The sequence below is a fragment of the Bos grunniens genome, chromosome 26 (genome assembly GCF_055505025.1).
Source record: "Bos grunniens cultivar Pamir isolate PY7600 chromosome 26, Bosgru_T2T1.0, whole genome shotgun sequence".
In the NCBI taxonomy this organism is placed as follows: domain Eukaryota; kingdom Metazoa; phylum Chordata; class Mammalia; order Artiodactyla; family Bovidae; genus Bos; species Bos grunniens.
In genome coordinates this window covers 18,888,972-18,910,047 of record NC_141190.1, presented here as the reverse complement: position 1 = coordinate 18,910,047, position 21,076 = coordinate 18,888,972, and the positions used below count along the sequence as shown (strand labels likewise).

Genomic DNA, 21,076 nt, shown 5'->3' with positions numbered 1-21,076 from the left:
GGCTCCAGGCTCCACAGAGCTGCAGGAGAACCCAGAGTCAAAGCCAGGCAAGCAAGAAGGAAGGAGCAAAAGGCTTTATTGATAAATATGCAGATATGTCTATACACAGGGACCTGCTGTGGGGCCACGACCAGGCTGCAGACCCCCCATCGCCAGGGTCACAGCCAGGAGATGGCCCTGTGCAGACCCCCAGCCACCACTGCCCAGCCACTGCCCCCTCTCTGCCAACTGTGCCGGAGGCTGGGAGAGGCAGAGGCCAGCCTCAGGCTCCTGGCCCCTGGGGGCTCACGTGTGGTCCCCTCCCCTCCAGGGCACTGGCCCTGTGCCCAGAGCAGAGTCAGGGGAGGGAGACAGCAGCTGCTTCAGACCCTGAGCAGAAAACCGGAGTGAGCACAGCCATCAGCACCAGAGGACAGATCCGGGCTCCAGGAGCCTCTGGGCTGGCCCTCGTGGCTTGAACCTGCCTCGGGAGACAGAGACCAGGTGGAGGGCCCTGGTTGCCTTTTCTCTGACCAAGTTGGCAAGGCCGGTGTGCCGCGCACTGGTGGCCCGCGGTGTCCCCGGGAAACAGGGTCCTCTCAGGGCTTGCCCAGCAGCCATACACAAGAGGTGCCCCTGAAGGAAAGGACAGCTCTCAAAGGCAGCGGCAGGATGGGGGGGCCTAGTGCTCCAGGCGGGAGGCCTCTCGGCCCTGCAGAGTGCCCCCTGGCCTCTCTGCCCAGGGGTCCATGGGCTCCTCAGTCCTGGGGCGGCGGGGGCTGGTTGATGATGACCTGGATGACAAAATCTTTCTGGATCTTGGTTTCCTGGAGCCGCGTGCGGTCTGTGAGCAGCTTTCCGGAGAAGAACCATCGTTGCCAGGATGGCTCGATGCCCTCCTGGGTGTGCAGCTGCCTCTTGAGCTGCCCCACCGTGTCGGGCAGGCTGGCACTGAGCCTCACGTCCTTGCCCGTGGAGAGGCGCACCTTCAGCGGGAACTCTCGGCGCACACTGGGGGTGGGCTCAGGGGGCTCCAGGCTCTCCTCTTCCGTGTGCTCCAGAAGCAGGTTCACGGGCGGCGACAGGCAGTAGATGGGGAGTTGGTAGCGATTGCCCAGCTCATCGTAGCATTCACAGAGGGTGCCTGTGGGAAAGGCAGGGCGGTCAGAGTTGGCTTGGGGACCCACTGATATGGATTAACTTGTGTCCCCTCCATCATATTCATACACTGAAGCCCTAACCCTCAGCACCACTGTACTTGGATGTTGGAGCCTATATGAGAGCAATTATGGTTAAGTGAGGTCATTTAGGTGGAGCCTTGATCCAGGGGGATTAGTGCCCTTATGAGAAGAGATACCAGAAAGCTCTCTCTCTGTTCTCCCACAATGAGGACTTAGTGAGCAGGTGGCATTTGCAAGCCAGGAAGACAGTTCTCACCAAAACCCAAATCAGCTGCCACTTTGATCTTGGGCTTCTCAGACTACATTTCTGTGGTGAGCCACCCAGTCTGCACTGTTTTGCTACAGCAGACTGAGCAGACAAATATATCTGTCATGGTCACCCCACAGTCCTCAAACCCACCCTACGGTCACGTCTTCCTTGTACAGCTGGCGGGGGCCCGAGGTAGAGTCAGGAAGACCTGGGCTGACATTCTGGCTCCACCAGGTCTGGCTCATTCAACCTTAGCAAATTACTTTTCATTTGTTCATTCAGCAACCCCTTCCTGAGCATATGTGATTGAAGTAGCATAAGCCCTGCTCTTCATGACTCATACCTAGGGGGGCTTCAATCTTTTTACTGGTACAATGTATTGCACGTAGTAATATATTTCCTGTATCTTAAGCACCTAGTACATGCTGAGACTGGACTAAATGATGTTATCTGTATCTTGTTGAATCCTAACACCCATCCTATGAGGGAAGTATCCCCACTTTATAACTGTTAAGTCACTTGGGTTTTAAATGTGAGAAGCTCAAGGTCACATAGTTAGGAAAGAGACACGGTTAAAACCCAGTTTCTGACTCTCTAGAGTTCCCACTGTTATTCTCTGCTTTGCACAGCCTCAGGGGCTGTTATGAACTTAAATGAAATGATGCAACAGAAGCTTCTAGCTTGGTGCCCATCATATAATAATACTCAACAGAAGGTTGGTACCTGAGGTGTGCTAGGATCCCAAAGGGCCCCAAGTAATCTTTAACTTGCTCTCATCACACTGCCCTGAGATGTGTTGTGTCTTTCCACACCCTCCTCAGGCAAGCAGGGGCTGTGTTCTCATTTTCTTGGTGTCCCACTCCTGGTCTATGCTCGTAACGGTTGCCTGAATGAACAAATGAGTAGCCACACTTGCCACCCACAGCCTGCATGGAAGCGCCTGACATGGGGCTGGCCACTGGCTCTCTTCCCCAACAGCCCCCTTGCTCTGGTGGAGATAGCCCCTGCCCTGCCCACTGACCATGGGGCAAGGTGATGCTGGCTCCATCCAGGATGGCCTGAGCCAGCTCGTGGTCGTTGGCCTCGGCCGCGTAGGCGGCAGCCTTGAGGGCATCCCAGATCTCCTTGCGGCCCTCGAAGGCGGGCGCCGTGTCCCAGAACTCATCCCTCTTGCTGCGCAGCTGCCCATCAGTCATTGGGTAGTCGCTCTTCCACTTCAGCCGCTCCTTCTTCAGGGGCTCGTTGCGTCCTGGGCAGGACAGAAGGGAGAAGCTCTGCATGTGGAAAGCCAGGACTGTGGTCCGCCCTCTCCCAGCCTAGCCTCCCTAGTCCTCACTGCTGTGGTCCCTGAGCATCTGGGTCTCTGGGTCCCTTCCTCGACTCAGGGAAGAGTCTGGAAACTGCGCAAACCCCACCTGGGGGTGAAAACCCCTTTTGTCAGCAAAGCATATACTGCCTTTATTGCTGCTGTTTAAGTCTTAATTTTATTCTCTTTCTTTGATTATAAAATTGCACGTGTTCAGTATTTTAAAAATCTGGAAAAAATGTAGTCGTGTCAAAAAACAAAAAAACAACTGCGACCATTTTCGGACCCAGCTTGTGCCAGATCACAGGCTAGGCATTTTAGACTCAAAACGACCCAGTAGATGGGGGAACTAAGACCCAGAGAGCTTGTCATTGGTCTAAAGCCCCACAGGTACCAATTTAACGCCAGGTTTTCTGAACCAGAAGGTCACTCTCTGACCACTGTCTGTACCGTGCTGCCACTGGAGAAAACTTACTCAAGAATTCCACCATTTAGAAGTGACCATTGCTGGGGCTTCCCTGGCAGCTCACTGGTAAAGAACCTGCCTGCCAACGCAGGGGACATGGGCTCAATTCCTGATCCAAGAAGATCCCACATGCTGTGGAGCAACTAAACCAACAGACTACAAGTAATGAGCCTATGCTCTAGAGGGTAGGAGCTGCAACGACTGAAGCCCAAGTGCCGTAGAGCCCGTGCTCTGCAGCGGGGACGCCACCGCAAAGAGAAGCCTGACCGCCACAAGCTAGAGCACTTCCCCTGCTCGCCGCAGCTACAGAAAGCCCACGCGGCAACGAAGACCCAGCACAGCCAAAAATAAATAAATATGATTTTTTAAAAAAAGAAGTAACCACTGCTGACACTCAGGCGCATTTCCCTTCAGCTCCCTTTCCTCACTTTTCTCAATAGAGCTGGAGTTCTAAATAGAGTTTTAAAAACAAAAAACAATTTATGTTAAAAATAATCCTTGCTATAGAAAAGGATTTAACTGTTTTTGTGCCAATACACAACCTGCTGTTTATTTCACACTTATATTATTGTCCAAGTATAGTCCCATGACTAAAAATAATTAACATTTATACGTCTTGTTACTAATATTCCACCATAAAGTTACAAAGAAGTTTTCTGAATGGTAACCAACCAACCAAAAAACCCCTGCAGCACTGGAAGAAGAAAGCAATTCTGTGAAATGTCACGATTCTTGTTACCCAGCCCCAAGTGACCCCCAAGACAACTCCGGACCCAGGTCAAGACTTGAGGGCAGAAGCATCCCTCAAAGGCTTTAGGAAGCTCAGTCATCTCAAAGCTGAAGGCAGAATGAGCCACACGGGTGAGGTCAAAAGCACTCAACTCCTGTTACGAGTCAGATCCTAGGAAGGATGGGGAACTAAAGCTGGGGCAGGAGCCCTGGGCTGGAGCAGAAGAGGGGCTCCTAAAGGGAAGAGGAAGACTTTCACTGTCTAACTGTGTGAAAGAAAACACACAAAGTGCTTCCAAACACTTCCAAAGTGCTTTTTGGAAGCACTTTACCTACATCATCCGGCTTCACCCTTCCAATGGCTTTAGGTGCTAGGTATTATTATTGCTATTTCACAGATAGTGGGCCAGGCAGAGAGACTGAATGACTTGGCCTGCAGTCACACGGTAAGTGACGACAGCGTGTGGGTCCCACCGCGGGTCACACTGAATCCACACACGGCCCTCCCGTGGGTGTGCCCTACCTGTGCAGACAGAAAACTCCAAAGCCAGATGTTTAATCTGAAGTGTTCCTGGGTTAGCACAAGGAAATGCAAATCCTCTTTGTAGGAAAACAACTTCAAACCAGGCCTCAAAGAATTCCCGAGATGAAGTTCCAAGAAAAATAAATAATAAGGTCATCGTTTTTTTTTTAATCACAACATACAAAGAAACAAGGCACTGTGAGCCCGAGCCAGCAAAAACAACAGGCAAGAGAATCAGACGCACAAAGACTTCAGATACGGGACTTACCAGACACAAGAGATGAAAACACCAAGTTTAAGAAACGAGAGCCTTAAAAATATGAACAGGGCACGGGAAAAACACCCACAAAACTATCGTCAGAAGTATTCTGTGAGAGCAGTAGAGGAGAAACACTGGACACTTTTCTTTACAACGGGCTATTGACAGACAGTGTTGGGACTACAGGTTCTCCATATACAAAAACATGAAACAGGATCCCTACCTCACACCCGCCGCAATAATCAAAGCCCAGGTGGATCAAAGGCTTAAGTGCGAACGCCAGAAAGGAGGCAGAAAGAAAGAGAGGATGACAGAACTGTTTACGTGTTTTGTTGTGGAGTTTTGGCCTGGAGGTGTTTCTGCCTGGATCAATCAAATCCCCTGCTTCACGATTTCTGATCCTTTTCTCTTTGGTCCTCTAGCATGGTGTCTCCCTAACAAGAGCTTTGGTCCCTCCAGATTCACAGGCTTTATGCAGTGACACCCTTGGGACCTCCAGCATGGTGTCTCCCTAACAAGAGCTTTGGTCCCTCCAGATTCACAGGCTTTATGCAGTGACACCCTTGGGACCTCCAGCATGGTGTCTCCCTAACAAGAGCTTTGGTCCCTCCAGATTCACAGGCTTTATGCAGTGACACCCTTGGGACCTCCAGCATATGGCACTTCTGCCCCTCCACCCAAGGACCCAGATGCCAGGACCTTTTAACTTCTTGAGCGCATTTCTATAGCTTTCCCGTCTCCTTCCTCTTTGCCAGATGTCACTGCCTCCTGGTCTCTATCTAACTGCTGCTCCTTCTGGGTAGAGGTCAGGCCCAGCTAATGGGCCACTCCTAATCTGCTGAGGGTTGAGAAAGCTTTGTCAGCACCGTCAAAATTGAGAGCATCTGGTTCTAAGACAGAGGTTTCCTAAAGAAGACAGAGACTAGGCTTTGTCTGGGACATCTGCTGTTTCTGCTCAGATCCTCTACCCCACCGCCACCCTTACTTACACGGTCAGGTTTTGATTTTGTCCCTGACAATTGAGGTTGTGACCTCAGGATATCTGAAGTGTAACTGTGTATGCATTCAGCTCACTCTAATATAAACACGCCCCCATGGTGTCACCTTTCAAAGTTGTCACCTGAGGAGGCCCCACGTGTCTGGAGGAGGCTTTGCTTGCATACCTGGCCCTCAGAGTCTCCTCCCCTCCACACAGAGAATAGCATGCTTTCCTGTCTGTGCTGTCAGAGACACACTTCTCATCCCAGGATGGACACGACGCCCGTGAGCCTCCCCAGGTATTAACTGCATCTGCATCACCCAAGACACAAAGGCTTAAAAATTCCTCACCCTGCACGCTGGTCCTTTTAGACTGAAAATACTAGAAAATATTAGAATAGGGCGCAGTGGTAGGAAGGGGGAGGGTTGAAAGGGCAGCAGGAGCCCAGCCTTCTCAGTCGGCACTGCACCTCTTCACCAGCAGGGGGCAGTCACAGCGCCTCTGGGCCAGGGGCTGGCTCCCTTTGCAGTCAATCAAACACAGCAACAAAGTACCCAGGAAAAGTTCGCCAGGTCCAAGGGAAGCACATGTAAGAGACATGACAAAATTGTCTGGATCCCTAAACACCAATGCTTACAATTTTAGACAAGATACAGACAAAACATAAAAGAAAGCTTTTACTCTAAACATACAAGCAAACTGATGATTAATATTTTAAATTTCATTTCCCTAATGTCTCATCATTAAAAATACTGGGCAGTGGAAAGGGTATGAACACTTTTATATGTGGTACAAATTGATACAAACTTTCTGGAGGGCATTCGCTATGTTACCAAAAGAACTTAAAAGTGTGCATTCCTTTGGCTCAGTAATCTGGTTTCTAAAATCAAAGTGGCTGTCCTGTCCGACTCTTTGCGACCCTGTGGACTATACAGTCCATGGAATTCTTTAGGCCAGAATACTAGAGTGGGTAGCCTTTCCCTTCTCCAGGGGATATTCCCAAACCAGGGATTGAACCCAGGTCTCCCGCACTGCAGGAGGATTCTTTACCAGCTGAGCCACAAGGGAAGCCCAAGAATACTGGAGTGAGGAATCTATCACTTCTCCAGTGGATCTTCTGGACCCAGGAATCGAATTGGGGTCTCCTGCATTGTAGGTGTATTCTTTACCAACTGAGCTATCAAGGAAGTCCTTAGTGTCTAAGAAAATATTCAAAGAAAATAATTACACGTGTGTGGTGGAAATTCATCTACAAAGCTATTTAGCTCAGACTGGTTTTCTAGAAATAAACTCAGTGCACAAGAGAGAGGCTACATCACATCTTTGCATCCCTGGCAGCCACTCTGATGGGGCAGGAGAAGGCTAAGTAGCATGGGGACAGGTCCTTGATATGGTGAGACACAGGTTAGAGAACAGCAAGTGCTCTGTGCTCCAGCTTTTATTTCTAAAAATATATGTAAAATTACATATATATATTAAAAAGACTGGAAGGATTTATACCAAAATGTTTGGTTATATCTGATTGGCGGTTACCAATGATTTTTCTTTTTTTTTGCTTCTATTTTCCAAGTTTCCAAAAATAAGCATTAATACTTTAGTAATAAGATAATGAAAATTATTAACAGTGAAAGCTGTTAACAAGGAAAAGGGGTACATAAAGTTCCGAGAAGAAGCCACAGAAAAGTAGGAAGAGTCTGGGACGCCAAGGGGTGGGGTTTGAGAGTGGTGGAGAACTGGAGAACCCAAGGCCCACGGCCTCTAGGATTTCAGTTCCTGGCAGCTCTGGGTGACTCTGTTCAGGGCCAGGCAGGCTCTGCTGGTTTCAGCAGCAGCAGCAGCATCTAGGGGCCTCTACTTGTGTCTCCACCTGTCCTAGTTAAGCTCCAGGTCAAAGACAGAGTAACAGAAATGGTCCTTATCCCCCGTGAAGTTGGCAAAAGAGATTAAGAAACATCACAAAATAAAAGATCAAGGTACCTGCTTGTCTGTGGAGGGACAAAATGCCCATGATAATCCTGGGTTTCTGTGATTGTGGTGGGCAGGGAACTGAGAAGAGAATGTAAGTTTCTCAGTAGAGGCAAAAGCTGGGGTCTTGCAGGGTAGCCTGAAACGCCACCGGTGTCAGGACCAGAGCTGGAGGGTGAGGCTGGGGTACACACTCAATTCTGATTGATGAATCCCACACCGAACACAGCAAAACAGAAGTGGAGCTGGCATGCTCATCCACACCCTAACATCAGCAAGTTCAACGGATTGCCTCCAGAGTCGCTGCTGAGAGCAGATTCAGAGGGTAAAGAAAGAAGAAAACAGAGGGCACGATGTCTGGGTCGGGGGAGGATAATGATGGTGGACGCTGTGGTTTGGCCAGATAATGAACGGTGTCTGGTGATATATCACCCCCAGGGGAGGGTACTGAAAGGAGAGTGGGAGAGAGAACATTAAAGGTCCTTTCCAATTTGCATAGAGCTGGAGTGCCTCTTGGAGAAGGCAATGGCAATGCACTCCAGTACTCTTGCCTGGAAAATCCCATGGACGGAGGAGCCTGGAAGGCTGCAGTCCATGGGATCACTAGGAGTCGGACACGACTGTAACTTTCAAGTAGACAACCTGAGCGACTTCACTTTCACTTTTCACTTTCATGCACTGGAGAAGGAAATGGCAACCCACTCCAGTGTTCTTGCCTGGAGAATCCCAGGGATGGCGGAGCCTGGTGTGCTGCCGTCTCCGGGGTCGCACAGAGTCGGACACAACTGAAGTGACTTAGCAGCAGCAGCAGCAGGAGTGCCTCTATGAGCGTGTGTGCACGCACGTGTGTGTGTGTGAGATTCACAGTGCTTAATTCAGAATAACTACACAAGAGGGGGTTCTCAAGAACCCATGGAAGGACAATGGGGCTGCTTCCTGGCTGCTTCCCTCTGAACCATCGTGGCCCAGCTTCTCAGCAAGGGTCTGACAAACGCGCAGTGAGCGGGGTGGGAGGCAGTGGAGGATCACAGCTGAGATCAGCAGAGGGCAGCGGGGGGACTGGGAGAAAGGCCTGCTGCGAGGCAAAATCAGGCAGTCCCTTCACTCGTTCATCTCAGACTCCAGGAGATCCTTATCGTGGCTTTGGGGATTGGCACCCCTGAGCCACTTGGGAGTGACACCAAGTCTGAGACCAGCCAAGGGAACCAGAGATTTCCCAGGACAGTCAGTCCACCCAAGCCGGGAAACAGCCCTATTTATACCTATGGCAATCCCCAAGCTCTATTTCCACACTCGTTTACCAAGCTCCAGCTCCAGGTCCCTGCTCCAAGGCTGGGGCCAGCAGTGTTTTCTCCAGAGGCACTGATTATGTGACAAGCCTGGGCGTGCTTGAGCTGGTGGGAGAGATGATGCTCCAGGCAGAAGGAGAAGGGACAAGGGCCTCCCCATCCCAACGGCCTGGGCTGCGATGGCCCTCTGACCAGGATGCAGACTCAAGTCTCTCCTCCCCTCCTCTTCCGCCCTGGCAGGCAGAGCAGGGCTGCAGGGGGCTGGAGAGACGTGGTTGAAGTGCTGCACCTGGCAGAGGGGATAAGAGGCCCAAAAGAACAGTGGGCCCAGAAAAGGATCAGCCTGGCCAGGAAGGGTGCAGGCAGGGGAAGTGCAGCCCAGGTAATCCCTTCAGGAAGCACGGTATTTATAGTCAGCCTTAACCTAGGATGACCCTCAGAGCCTGGGTAACCTTCGAAAGGAAAGTGCTGGCCCAGCTCTGCTCAGCTGGGGCCTCCCCACGTGGCCTCTTTACAGCCTGGGCCCATCTTCCCCATTCATTCCCTCAGGCCCAGCTCCAGGCTTCAGGGAGGGAATGGGATGGGGCCAGTTGCTAAGTGACACCCCAGGTTTCCTAAACTGCAACCCTTCCTAGGACACGTCTGGTCTCAGGGGTCCTGGGCAGGGTTGAAGGATTCAAGGCTCCTCTGGGAGCCCTGAACTCAGCTCTGTGATGGCACCCTGCCTGGGGCAACTGCAGTTCCCTGAGATGGTCCAGTCTTCTCCTATGAGGCTGGGACCACCTCAAATTCATCACTGGGATCCTGGGGGCAGGCACACTAGCAGGTCTCAGCCACTGTTTGCCCAATGCGTGAGTGAATGAAGTGAAAGAGCTGTTGAGGAAAAACGGGAGGAACTGGGGAGGCAGAGGCCAGATCAGAGATGGGGGAGCAGAAGGAATTTGCTAGAAGAAATCCCAGGAAGGGAGAGAGGTGAAAGACAGAGGGTGGCAGGCCAGGAGGGACAAAAACAGTTCCTGAGGTGTACAGCGAGAAAACCCGCTGGAGGATGGGGGCCTGGATGTCAGAAACTATGCCCAGTGAGGGCCTGGAGCCTGCGTGGCAATGGGAGAGACGCAAGTGCAGCCAAGGAAAATAAACTTACCCAGAGGCCCCCTGCTTGGGTGTGGACAAGGGGGCACACAGAACCGTGGAGACAGGGCATGCTTTCACTGTGCTTGCCCACAGCGCACACATTTACTGGGCTGTGCTCAGGGGAGCAGGCCCTGCGTCTGCTCTCCGCTCTGTGCCCCCAGCCCCAGGGCCCCTGGCAGCAGGGCCAGGCAAGGCAAAAAGAACCATCCCATGCTGAGCTGGGATCAACTCTCACCCTGACCTGAGCTGACTTCCCCCAGCTGCCCCCCATCCCATTTCCCGAGGGAAAAATTGGCCTTTCTGAGCTCTACAAACAGAACCCCCAAGTCCCTAGGGCCTACTCTGGGATCCAGGCTGCCATACAACCAACAGCTCCTTTTCTGGGGCTGGCTAGGGAAGAATGATGTATTTCATAAGCAGAGTTAGCACATCAGGTGTTTCAGAAATGAGAGTAGTTCTGCTTGTTTTAAGTTCATATGAATTAAAAAAGAAAAAACCAAAACCTCAAAACCCAGCCTGTTCCTTTCTTAGAGTTAATATATTCCCATCCTCATCACGTGCTGATTTCTACTCCCAGGTGTAACAAAGTCCTGGCCTGAATGTGAACAGCCCCAGGATTACTGGCTCTAGGAGGAACCTAATTACAGATGATTGTGAGTTATCAGACACTTTAGCAAAGACTCCCTCCCCAATCTGACTACTCACGTATGAATGGGGGCTTCAGAGATGGACAGTGTGGGTTATTGACCACCTGTGTGAGTGCAGGGACCCACCTCATCACTCTAAGCCTCAGTGTTCCCATCTGTGAAGAGGACGTAACTGCTACCTCATGGGATTGCTCTAAGGATTACAGAGACCACTCTGCCTAGTACTTAGTAAAAGACAGTAACTATTGTAATTAGTAATCAAGCCAAGTCAGTAATGCTCATCTCCTTTATGCAATGAACAGAATGAAACGTTATCATCTTTTTTTCCATAAAGTTGCTGTGATTTTGAAAAGTTTGAAAACTCCTGCTATAGGGAACTCCTGGTCTCTCTCGTCCTGTGCAGGAGGATGCAGGGGGTTAAATGAGGTTAAGCTTGACAGGGACAAAGAGAGGGTCTGATGGATGCTCGCTTCCCTGTGCAGGTGCACAGCATAGGGTCAGCACTTCTCCTGGGGCAGGAGAGTGAGGATGGCGGCTAATAAATAAAACAGGAACTCCCCAGAGGTTGCTGGAAAGGTCTCCGGTACCTGGCCAGCTCCCCTTGCTACTTCAGGACTCTAGAGAGGAGAGACAGGTCACCTCTGCCACCGCTTTCCACAGCCCCGTAGTCAGGGAGGGAGGGTCCCTGCAGCGAGGATCCACATCAGCGTCAGCTTGGCAGCCGGGTGCCTAGAGGCCTGACTTCTGACACCCAAGACTCGGTCGCCCTGGATGTCAGCTGCCACCGGTGCTTCACTCACACCTGTGCCACTCCATCAGGCTGGGCCCCCTGAGCCTGGCAGAATCCTGAAGCCAGGAGTGACCTTAAAGTCATTTACCCAAGATTCTTCATTCTACAGGTGAGGATGAGGCTCTGGGGGATCATGTGACCTGTTCCAGACCCCCACAGCCTTTGCCTGTGTGCATGTCAAGGTGGGGGGTTCGAGGGGTAGGTAAACTGTTTCTAGCACACCACTCCACTGCCAGTGAAAGCTGAATTATAACTACAACATGAAAACATTGAGAGTGTGATCCAAAGATAATGAATACTCTGATAGGAAAAGCAGCGAGCAGAACACACTTCAGGAACAAGACTGGAGGAGCTAGGAGGCGGTCTGACCTTTCCTGTCCTCACCAGGAAAGAAAGGACTCTAAGAGCTGGGCCCTCCCAGGACACCAGGGCCTGACAGGGCATCCACAGCTCCTGCGGGCTTGACAGAAACACAGACTTGGGCACTAGCCCAAGATTCTAAGTCCGCATGGTTGGTTGGGGCTCAGTGGTGCAGACTAGGGGCAATTCAGATTCTGCGGGCACTTCCGGACATGCTCACTGCCAGGAGGAAACCTATTCCAGTGTCGAATGGATCAAGCGGTTAGAAAGAAAGTGTTACAGTCACCCCTCACTGAGCACCAACTAAGGAGCGGGCAGGAGGACAGAGAAACACAGACTGAAGGTCAAGGTGCTAGAGGCAGAGAGACTGGGCTTTAAACATCAGCCCTGACATAAATCAGTGGCGTGACCTTGGGTAAATGCCTTAAACTTTCTAGCTTCCCCTTCTGAGAAGCAGGGAGTTAATTACAGCCCACTTCTTAGGGAGGTTGGGAAGACTGAAAATATATACATATGTATTCATTAGCTAATAGGCTCAAGAAGATTATATATAATAAATCAACTGACCTAAGCCTCCACACCCGAGGTGCAGTCTTCCTAGGACCATAGCTCTAGCTCCCTCCACCTGAAGACTAAGACACACACCAGCTCCACACTGGCTAGAGGAGGCTTTACTCCTGTCACTGTACTTGGTTTTGCCATTATTGTTATTAAGCCACCAGCTCTACTCTAGAATGGCACGGAATAAGTCACCACCCCATCACAGGGTGACACTTTGCTCTTCTCCAGACTCAAGAGTCCTCTTCCCTCTGCTGTTACTCCAGCTTCTTTTTCTTTCCGTCCACCCTCCACTCAGCTAGCCAGTCCACCTAACAGCCCATGGAGGTGTGCCCAGCGCCAGGTGCCCCCGGGGTCCTGGCTTCCTCCGCCAAGCACCAGTCCCTCCGCCTCCACGGCAAGCACAACGGCAAATCTGCCCAGCACTGCTGCGGCTACAGCTAGAAGAGACCCCACGACCCTTCCGCAGGCTGCGGCTCTATTCTCCCGTTCATTTACAGTCCACACCTGTCTTTCCTTCAGGCCTGTCTTAAGTGGGTGAACTTGGAGTCAGAAGGCCTAGGTCTGTTTCCACACTGGCCTGTGCCAGCCCTTCACTCTCTGCGCACACCTGCCCAATTCTGTGCACCTCAGAGATGCTGAGAGGCCCTGGGGAGCTTCGGTGAGAAGTGCCTGGGTCAAGTGTGAGGTGCACACAGATGCTGGACACCCCTGAGATCTGGAAATCCACCTTTTTCCAGCTCACCCACTTTCTCACACGGCGAAGTTCAGGGCCCACAACATTCTGCTTGTGGAGCAACAGAGGACTCCTCATCTGAGCACGTCCCTTCTCCTCCAGAGCCTGGCTCAGGCCTTGTAGGCAGATAGCCGGGCCTGACTCATTGTTTCCCCTTCCTCCTCTACTGCCTGTGAATCATGGACCGGGTCAGGCCAGCATCCTCCCTGGTTTCCTTCCCATGCTCTGCCTGCTCCTGACCTCCATCCAACAGGACAGAGCTTCCCTCCGGGCCCACACGCACCTCACCCCTGGCCCTGTGGGGTGTGAGCCTCCCACACCGGCCCTGAGTCACAGGTTGCTTTCCTTGTGTGCATGTCACCTGCACACGGTTCTGTCCCCTTGCAACTTGGCCGTCAGCTCCTGGAGGGCAGACTCTCGAGAGGCAACAACACAGCACGTCAAGTCCAAAACCTGGCTGCCTGGGCCTCAGGATTCTGGTTGAGTTGCCTGGGGTAGGGCCCAGCATCAGAGGGGTTTAAAGGCTCTCCAGGCGCTTCTCATATGTGACCAGGGCTGAGAAGCACTGATCTGGAACTAGGCCGACAGCCTGACTGGCTGCTTTGACTGTTTAATGAGGCCTCTGAGAGGGCCTGGCAGGGGGGTGCTCGGGGGAACCCCAGGCCTGCCTGAGCTGACCATCTGGACTGTCCTTTGAAGGCTCATAGCCAGAACTGGCCATAAGGCAAGGAGCAGAGGGCTCAGGGGACCCTGTGCCTTGGGAAATCCAGCTTCACAAGCCCCTCTTTGCAGAAAGGAGTGGGTAAGCCAAAATGAGAGGCCCAGGGTGGGGCTCTGGAGTCACATAGCCCTGGACTAGCTGCCTCACTCTCCTTACCAACAAGGAGGGCCCTTCCTCTCTCCACTCTGCTCAGCCCGAGGCCTGCTCTCTCATGCCTGTGTGACCAGCACCCAGATACCCGCTTCTGTAGGGACTCAGGCTGAGCCACAGACTTTTGGATAGAAAACGTGTAGCTCCAAGGCACTGGGGGACAGTGGGAGAGCAGAGGGAGGGAGGTCCTGTTTCCTAACAAAACCCCCCACCCTCTCCCCAGCTGCTCTGGGCAAGGAGGGAAAAACCTGACTCATCAATGCTGTGTGACTCACAGGCCGACAAAACTCACTCGCCAGATGGGCAGGGACAAGAGCTTGCTGCTCCCACCACCACTGGGGGCCGTGGGCAGGTAAAGCCCGTCCCTCTATCCCTGCCCACCGCCAGCTGCCAGGCCTGAGTGGCTGGCCTGGTAAGAGTACCTTGCTCGGCTTGGCCCCCTGACAGCCACACCCTCTCGTGGCTGGTTCGGTACTAGCAAGGGGCAAGGCCGGGAAGGGGAGAGAGCTCAGAAGGTCTGGAATATAGAGAGGTGGCTTGTGTGAGCCCAGGTAGTTGAGCCTCTGGACCAGTTTCCACAGCCATGAGATGGGAGCCATGACGTCCACCATAAAGAGCCAGTGTAAGGATTAGGCAGGCACTGTGTGTAATCTAGTGTTGTGTGAGGACCTAAAAAATGGCAGTGATTATTATTAGTCATGTTAAGTACTCGATTTAGGGTTATAAAGAGATTTTTTTTATAAAGAGTTTTTTTAAAACATCATTTTAATTAATCCTTACAATAACCTTGCCTGGCAAGTGTTATTACTCCCATCTTACAAATGAGAACACTGAGGTTCAGGGACTCTGGAAGAGTGGTAGGAATCCACCGAGTGGCTTCAGATCCCTTCACTTTCAGCCCAGTGCCTGTCCCAGACCCTGTCCTGTTCTACATGCGTGCCACGTCCCCAGGGCTGTGAGAAGGCCCTGGCTGGGGCTGGGAGGGGGAAGGGGAGATGACCCCCTCTTTCCTCTGACACGCACAGCTGACAGGCACAGAAGCCGCTCTGCCTCCAGCCAGGAGGGAAGGCCCAGCTGGTGGCACCACTGACCAGCCCTGTGTGCTGTGCGGCATCGCTGCCAGCCCTGCCCTGCCTCCCACTCCGCCTGGCTTGACTCTAATGCATGTGGTGCCTCCGGAAATTCAGTCGTTGATGACCATGTGTGTGTTGGCCTCCATGCCAGGCTGAGAACTCTTCAAGGCAGCACCTGGTCTCGTTAGTGCTGGCATCTGAATGCCCAGCCCGGAGCCGGCTAAGCAGCTCAGTCAGGTTGCCAAAAGCCTCAGACTCCAGGTCTGAGATGGGACCCCAGCTCTGCCACTTACTTGCTTGACTTGGGTATGTTATTCACCCTTTAAGAACCTCAGTTTCCTCATCTGGAAAATGGGGATAATAACAGCTACCCTTACAGCATTACAATGAGAGCTATGGTAAATACCAGGAGATTAATAACCATGGCTTACATGTACTAACTTTTTATCATATGTCAGACACTGTTCTAAGCCTTTACATGTGCTAAGTCACCTAATCCAAAGGTCACACAACTAGGTGGTGGGCCAACTCTGAAACCCCCGGAAGCTTCGACCTTCTCCTGAGTGTTGAGGGCTTGGGAGGTTGTGAAAGTTCATCATGGGAGCTACTCCAGCAGATGCTCAGAAAGTATTTCTGAGCCGAATCGATGAACAAACCTCCTTGGGTCTAATTTCGCTTCCACAAACATTTATCACTGAGTCCTATTCTGTGTACAGCCAAGCTGAGTTATTTGAAGTTCCTGTGAAACATAAAGTAAAAAAAGAAAAACAATTTTTTTTTTTTTTTAAAGCAAGGAGCTGGTAATGGGATCCAGATTGCCAGAGTCAGAGGCAGGGGCCCAACCCGGGAAGTTCCCCCAGCCCCTCCCCTTCCTCAGAGAAGGTTCCAGTTGGAAGGCCCTGGCCCTTCAGGAGGAGAGAAGACGGAAATGGCTGAAGGTGCCGACTGCGGCGGCCTCCAGGGAGCCCCTGCGGGTGGCTGTGTGGAAGGGCCTCTGGGCACCCAGGCACCTCCGGCTGTTTGTTTGTTTTGGCAACGCCTGAGGAGGCAGTGGGTCGGGGGCAGGGAGCTCCCAGGGGCTGAGGGCCTCCAGGGGTGGGCCTGGCGCTTGTGCGGAGTGCAGGAGAGGCAGGGCCCATCCTCCCACACAGCACAGCCCGCCCTTGGCCAGGCCGCAAGGGCAGGCCCCCAAGTTAAACAAGGAGAGGGCGCCTCGACCAGCTCCAGGGAAGCTCTTCTCTAACCAGCAAAACCCTCATTTCAGAGAAAAGACTGAATGATTTTCAGAGAAGCTCACTTACCATGGGAGGCAGGTAAAGTGGAGCTGATGGGGGCGCGTCGGAGAGAACACGGATACAACAAATCGCACGCCCACCCTCCCCCGACAGCCCCCAGGAATCCCAGGCTGTAGTTCCTACCCTCACCGCCCATGGGCCCTCTTGGGGACAGACCCCCTTCACCTGCAGAGCAGCTCCTGACTCGGCTCTGAAGGCTGCACACCTTGGCCCCAAGACCACCTGGTTGGTTCAGCCGCTGTGGCCTGGGGCAGGTCATCTCCCTGCAGGCTCCCATCTGGAAAATGAGGCAGCTGGACCTCTGGATCTAAGATTCAACCCAATCCACTTGTGGACAGACCTGTGCGGGGCTCACAAGGGGCACAAAGACAGCTTACAGCAAGAGCCTGGCCCTCCAAAAACTCATGGCTCCCACCCAACACTGCAAAGCAGACCACACGTGCAATCGTGCACCCATGCACACAAGAGCTACAACAGTCGGTGCACAAAATGCTGCAAGACTGGCAGGGGAGACAGACTCTCAAACACCCACAGGACCCCCACTAAAGTGGAAATGGCTCAGTCTCACACATGGCTGACCGCCAGCGCCAGGCAGCGTGCAACCCCGGGGAGCGGGACGCGAGCTTCCATTGTCTCCTGGTCAGGGCTGAATCACACTAATGATGCACACTGAGCCTTCCTCGTTTGGGGACACATTATGTTCACATTCCTTATTTTGAAAACACTTGAATGCATAATTTAGGAAACTCTTGTAGTGTGTTACTCTGCAGCACATTTAAAAAATATAAACAAATACATGATAAATAACTGATCCACGCAACTTTTGTTCAAAGAAATCCTGACTCCCACATAAGGCAAACTGGTCCGTACTAGGGCAGAGAGAGGTGTATGGACAGTGTATACCAGAGCCCACACCCTGACAACCAGACCTTGTTTATGCATCTGTCAAAGGGGTGGGCAGGAGCCGGGTTAGAACATTTTCACATGCCAGCCGCTTCCATCTCTGACCCTGTGACAAGGACTCTGGAAATAAGCAGGCCCCAGTGGGCTGGGAGGTCAGCACAGGGGCACGTCTCACCCTCATCCTTGCATCTCAGACTTTCCATCTCTTCTCCCTGAATATACAGACCCCCTTTGAGCTCCACTGCTGCCAGGGAAAGAGGCAGCTTCCAAGCTCTGGGCCTCAGTTTCCCTCTGGGGTTACGGCAGTGGCGGTGCTTGCGAACCGTCCCTGAAGGAAGATCCAGATACAAGAGAACCGGCCACACGGACAGCCTCCAGGCTGTCTGGAGCTTGTCAGCCCCTGTTCGTGCTTGCTTTCTCCCCGGCCCCTGATGCGACAAGCCTGGCCTGGGAGCAGCCCAGCTGGCCCACACCCAAGTTCACAGGACCCTGCCACCCCACCCCCAAAAGTAACCCAATTCTTCCCGGTCAAGTGACAGCTGGAGGTGGGGCTAGGGAGCCCTAAAGCGGGAGAGGGCAACGGTTACTGGCTCCCAGGCCGCTGAGGCCCAGACTAAAGGGTCGTGGCCTAGATTCATTTCAACACGACTCTGCACACCCACCGTGTTCCAGATCCTACCCGACACTGAGGGGCCTGAGATTGTGAGGATGATATTTTCATGACCCTGAGGTTTAAACAGCACCTCCTAGGAGAGGCTTTCCCTGCTGCCCTAACTAGGGTGGGCTTCTCCCAACCCCCTGCCCCGTCCCAGTCTCTCCTCTCCTAAGTGGTGCGATCCCCGTTCTCTGGTGGTGAGTGTACTTCTCTGTCTGTCTGTCTCCCATCAGAACACCAGCCACTCACAGGCAGGGACCTGGCCTCTCCTTCACAGTGGCACCTGGCACCTCACACATATAGGTCCTCGGTACTAGCTGAATGAATGAATGAGTGAACAAATGAAGGAATGACTACACAGCCAGACAAGCCAGAAGCAACATAGACTCAGAAGGCGGTGGGGAAGCAAAGGAGACGATGAGCACATCCGAGAGGCTCCATGGAGGAGATACAATGCTGAGAACTTGGCCTTGAAGTGGGTGACAGAGGGGTCCAAGGGGAAGGTACAGAAGCAACAAAGGCCTGGAGTCATGCTGGAATAGCGAGTGCTGGGCAGCAAGACAGGCTGAAGTCCGATGAGTCCACCCACGCCCCGATGGGTACCCTCTCCCGGGCCCACTGTCCTCCCACCCAATACTGCTCTTCACTCTTTGTTGACAAGGTCAGCACTACAGAAATATCCGAACACCAGCTGCAGTGTGGTAAGCAGGGGTCATTTCTAAAACAAACTCTAGTTGTCTCCTGCTTTCTTTTCCAGTGCCCACCCCTGGCTAACTGGTTCCGGTTCTACACAGCCATGCCACCACTGGGGGACTGTGGAGCAACCCCCAACCTTGTCATGACAGAGACCTCTTATTACCCTCCCCCACAAGCCTCCAAAGAATTTCTCTCCAACTACATTTAGACTATATTTTTTCTAATGGAAATGCTAAGACATCTGTCAATTACAGCTTCTGATCTGTATATGTAAATGAGTGGCTCATGGAGCTGATAGAATTCCAGCCCAGAAAAGATGCTTTGCTCAATTCTAGAAGGTTGTGATGCTTTTGTGACTCAGTTATTTGAGGTCAAGAGATGGGCCAGGAACAGAAGAGGTGAGAGGCATGGTAAGAAAGAGGAAGCATGGGCAGAAAAACCACTGGCCCCACCTCTAGATCTAGATGGGACTTCTCCACTGCTCACACAGTTCTAGTCAAGGCAAGAGGAGCCTGGGGCACAAGCTGGGAGGGGAGGCTAGTAGGAAATTCTAGCCAATCCAAGGCTTTCAACACAGAGTTTTAGATCTTGGGCTGTGCTGTGCTTACTCGCTCAGTTGTGTCTGAGTCTTTGCAACCGTAGCCTGTCAGGCTTCTCTGTCCATGGGATTCTTCAGGCAAGAATACTAGAGTGGGTTGCCATGTCCTCCTCCAGAGGATCTTCCCAACCCAGGGATTGAACCCAGGTCTCCCGCATTGCAGGTGGATTCTTTATTGACTGAGCCACCAGGGAAGCCCTGACTTCTATGCAAATTGGTACAAATTGGTGTGTTATGGGGGGCGGGAATCAAGGAAGACTGTGAGCTTGACACCATTTTTCCGGGTAAAGGTCTAGAGTTGGAATAACTAACTGCTAGGGGTAGGTGGTGGTCCTCAGAGGCTGTGTGCTTCCCAAGATAACAGGCACCTTTAAATAAGCCCAAGTTTATAAAGATAGTACTAGCACGGGCAGGCAAAAAATATCTGGGGGATACACACCAATTTTTCTACCAGTGGGATGTGGTGATGGGCCTTTAACTTTCTAGAATATATATTTGTATATGCATTGACTTTAAAAAAAAAAACAAGGTTCTTGTTGTGTGTCTATGTGTTTTAAGCTTTTAAGTGTGGTTTGGTAGAAAACTTTATAAGCCTTATGGGGAAAGGCAGTAAAAGATCCTTGTCACGACAAGGCAGAAACAGCTCAGTCAAGAGTTAGGGCGTCTTCTGCCCCAAGGCACCTCTAAGGAAAGAGTCTTTCTCTTTCTGTCCTGTATCGATAAAGCTCTTGTTTACACCACTTCATAGGAGTTGCACTACAAACAAACTCTAAGGGCAGGGCTGGGCCTTACCCATCTCAAGAGCTCCAGGGCCCAGGCCAGTGCCTGGCACACAACAGGAGCTCAATAAAGGCTGAGAGAAGGATGACATGGTGGGACACAGCTCAGGTCTTCTGGGAGGAGATGAGGGTGAGAGTGGAGAGGGGACAACAGAGAGGATCTGCCCAAAGGCAGAAAACACCCGACTTCCCAGTGGAGCCACCCTCAGGCCTTGGTCTTAGGTAAAGGCCGACAGCTGGGTGACCAGGAGGGCTGTAGCCGGCCCTGCCTGCAGGGTTTCCCAGAGGAGAAGGCTGCAGGGCCTGACCTATCTCTGGCAGCTGGGCCATGGCCCACAGCACCTGCCCTGCCTGAGACCAGTCTGACGAGGACTGCAGATCTGTGTCAAGCAAGAGCTGACTCAGACTTGAGGGGACAGGTTAGACCTCATTCCCTCAGGTGTGCTCCACTATCCCGAGGCTGGCCAGGAATAGCCTTCTCATCCCCTTCCCCACCTCCATCCACCCCCACCCACCACCCTCCAGGGCAGAGGAGAAAGGCAGGCTCCCAGGGGAGCTAAAACCCAGAAGAAAGCAGGCCCGTGGGAAGGCTCCCTGGCATACAGGATGCAGCTGGCAGCTGGGTGCTAGGAGACCACCTGTTTTGCCCCAAGCCTCCCCCCTGCCATGGATCATGCCGACAGGCTGTGGCAGTGGGGAGAGGAGGCAGCAAACCCGGGGCAGCGGGAGGTATCTGTTTTCAGCACAGTCACTAAAGGGACAGGGAGAGAGCCCTGTGGGCTGGACTCTCGGGTGCTGGAACAGGCATCCTCTCAGTTTCAACTCAGCTGGGGTCAAGAACTGCTGAGGCCGGCAGCCTTGTGCGGGGGATGCTATTTGCTTGCGGGTGAGCATCCTGTCGCCGTGGTGACCCAGGGAAGCACCAGGCAGGAGGCCAGCCACAAGGCCAGGAGCAGAGCCCTCCCTGCTGTAGCCTGGCCTTGACCTTTCCAGCTAGGAAAGCAGGTTCGAGGCACTTTTCCACCTTCCCTGGACCTGATCATGGCCTGTGTGGA

At 52.5% G+C, this 21,076-nt stretch overlaps 1 protein-coding gene across 3 annotated transcripts in view; it reads right to left on the bottom strand.

Annotated features, from left to right (window-relative positions):
* Nucleotides 1-59: 59 nt before the first annotated feature.
* Nucleotides 60-21,076, bottom strand: part of UBTD1 (ubiquitin domain containing 1) — a 51,458-nt gene continuing 30,441 nt past the window's right edge. For all 3 annotated transcript variants that reach the window (XM_086379420.1, XM_086379421.1, XM_086379422.1), the window contains 2 exons: nt 2,432-2,659; nt 60-1,123 (listed from right to left, as the gene is read on the bottom strand). In XM_086379420.1, the coding sequence (XP_086235546.1) occupies nt 738-1,123; nt 2,432-2,659 (614 nt within the window). In that variant the 3' untranslated portion in view covers nt 60-737. The remainder of the gene's footprint in view (nt 1,124-2,431; nt 2,660-21,076) is intronic.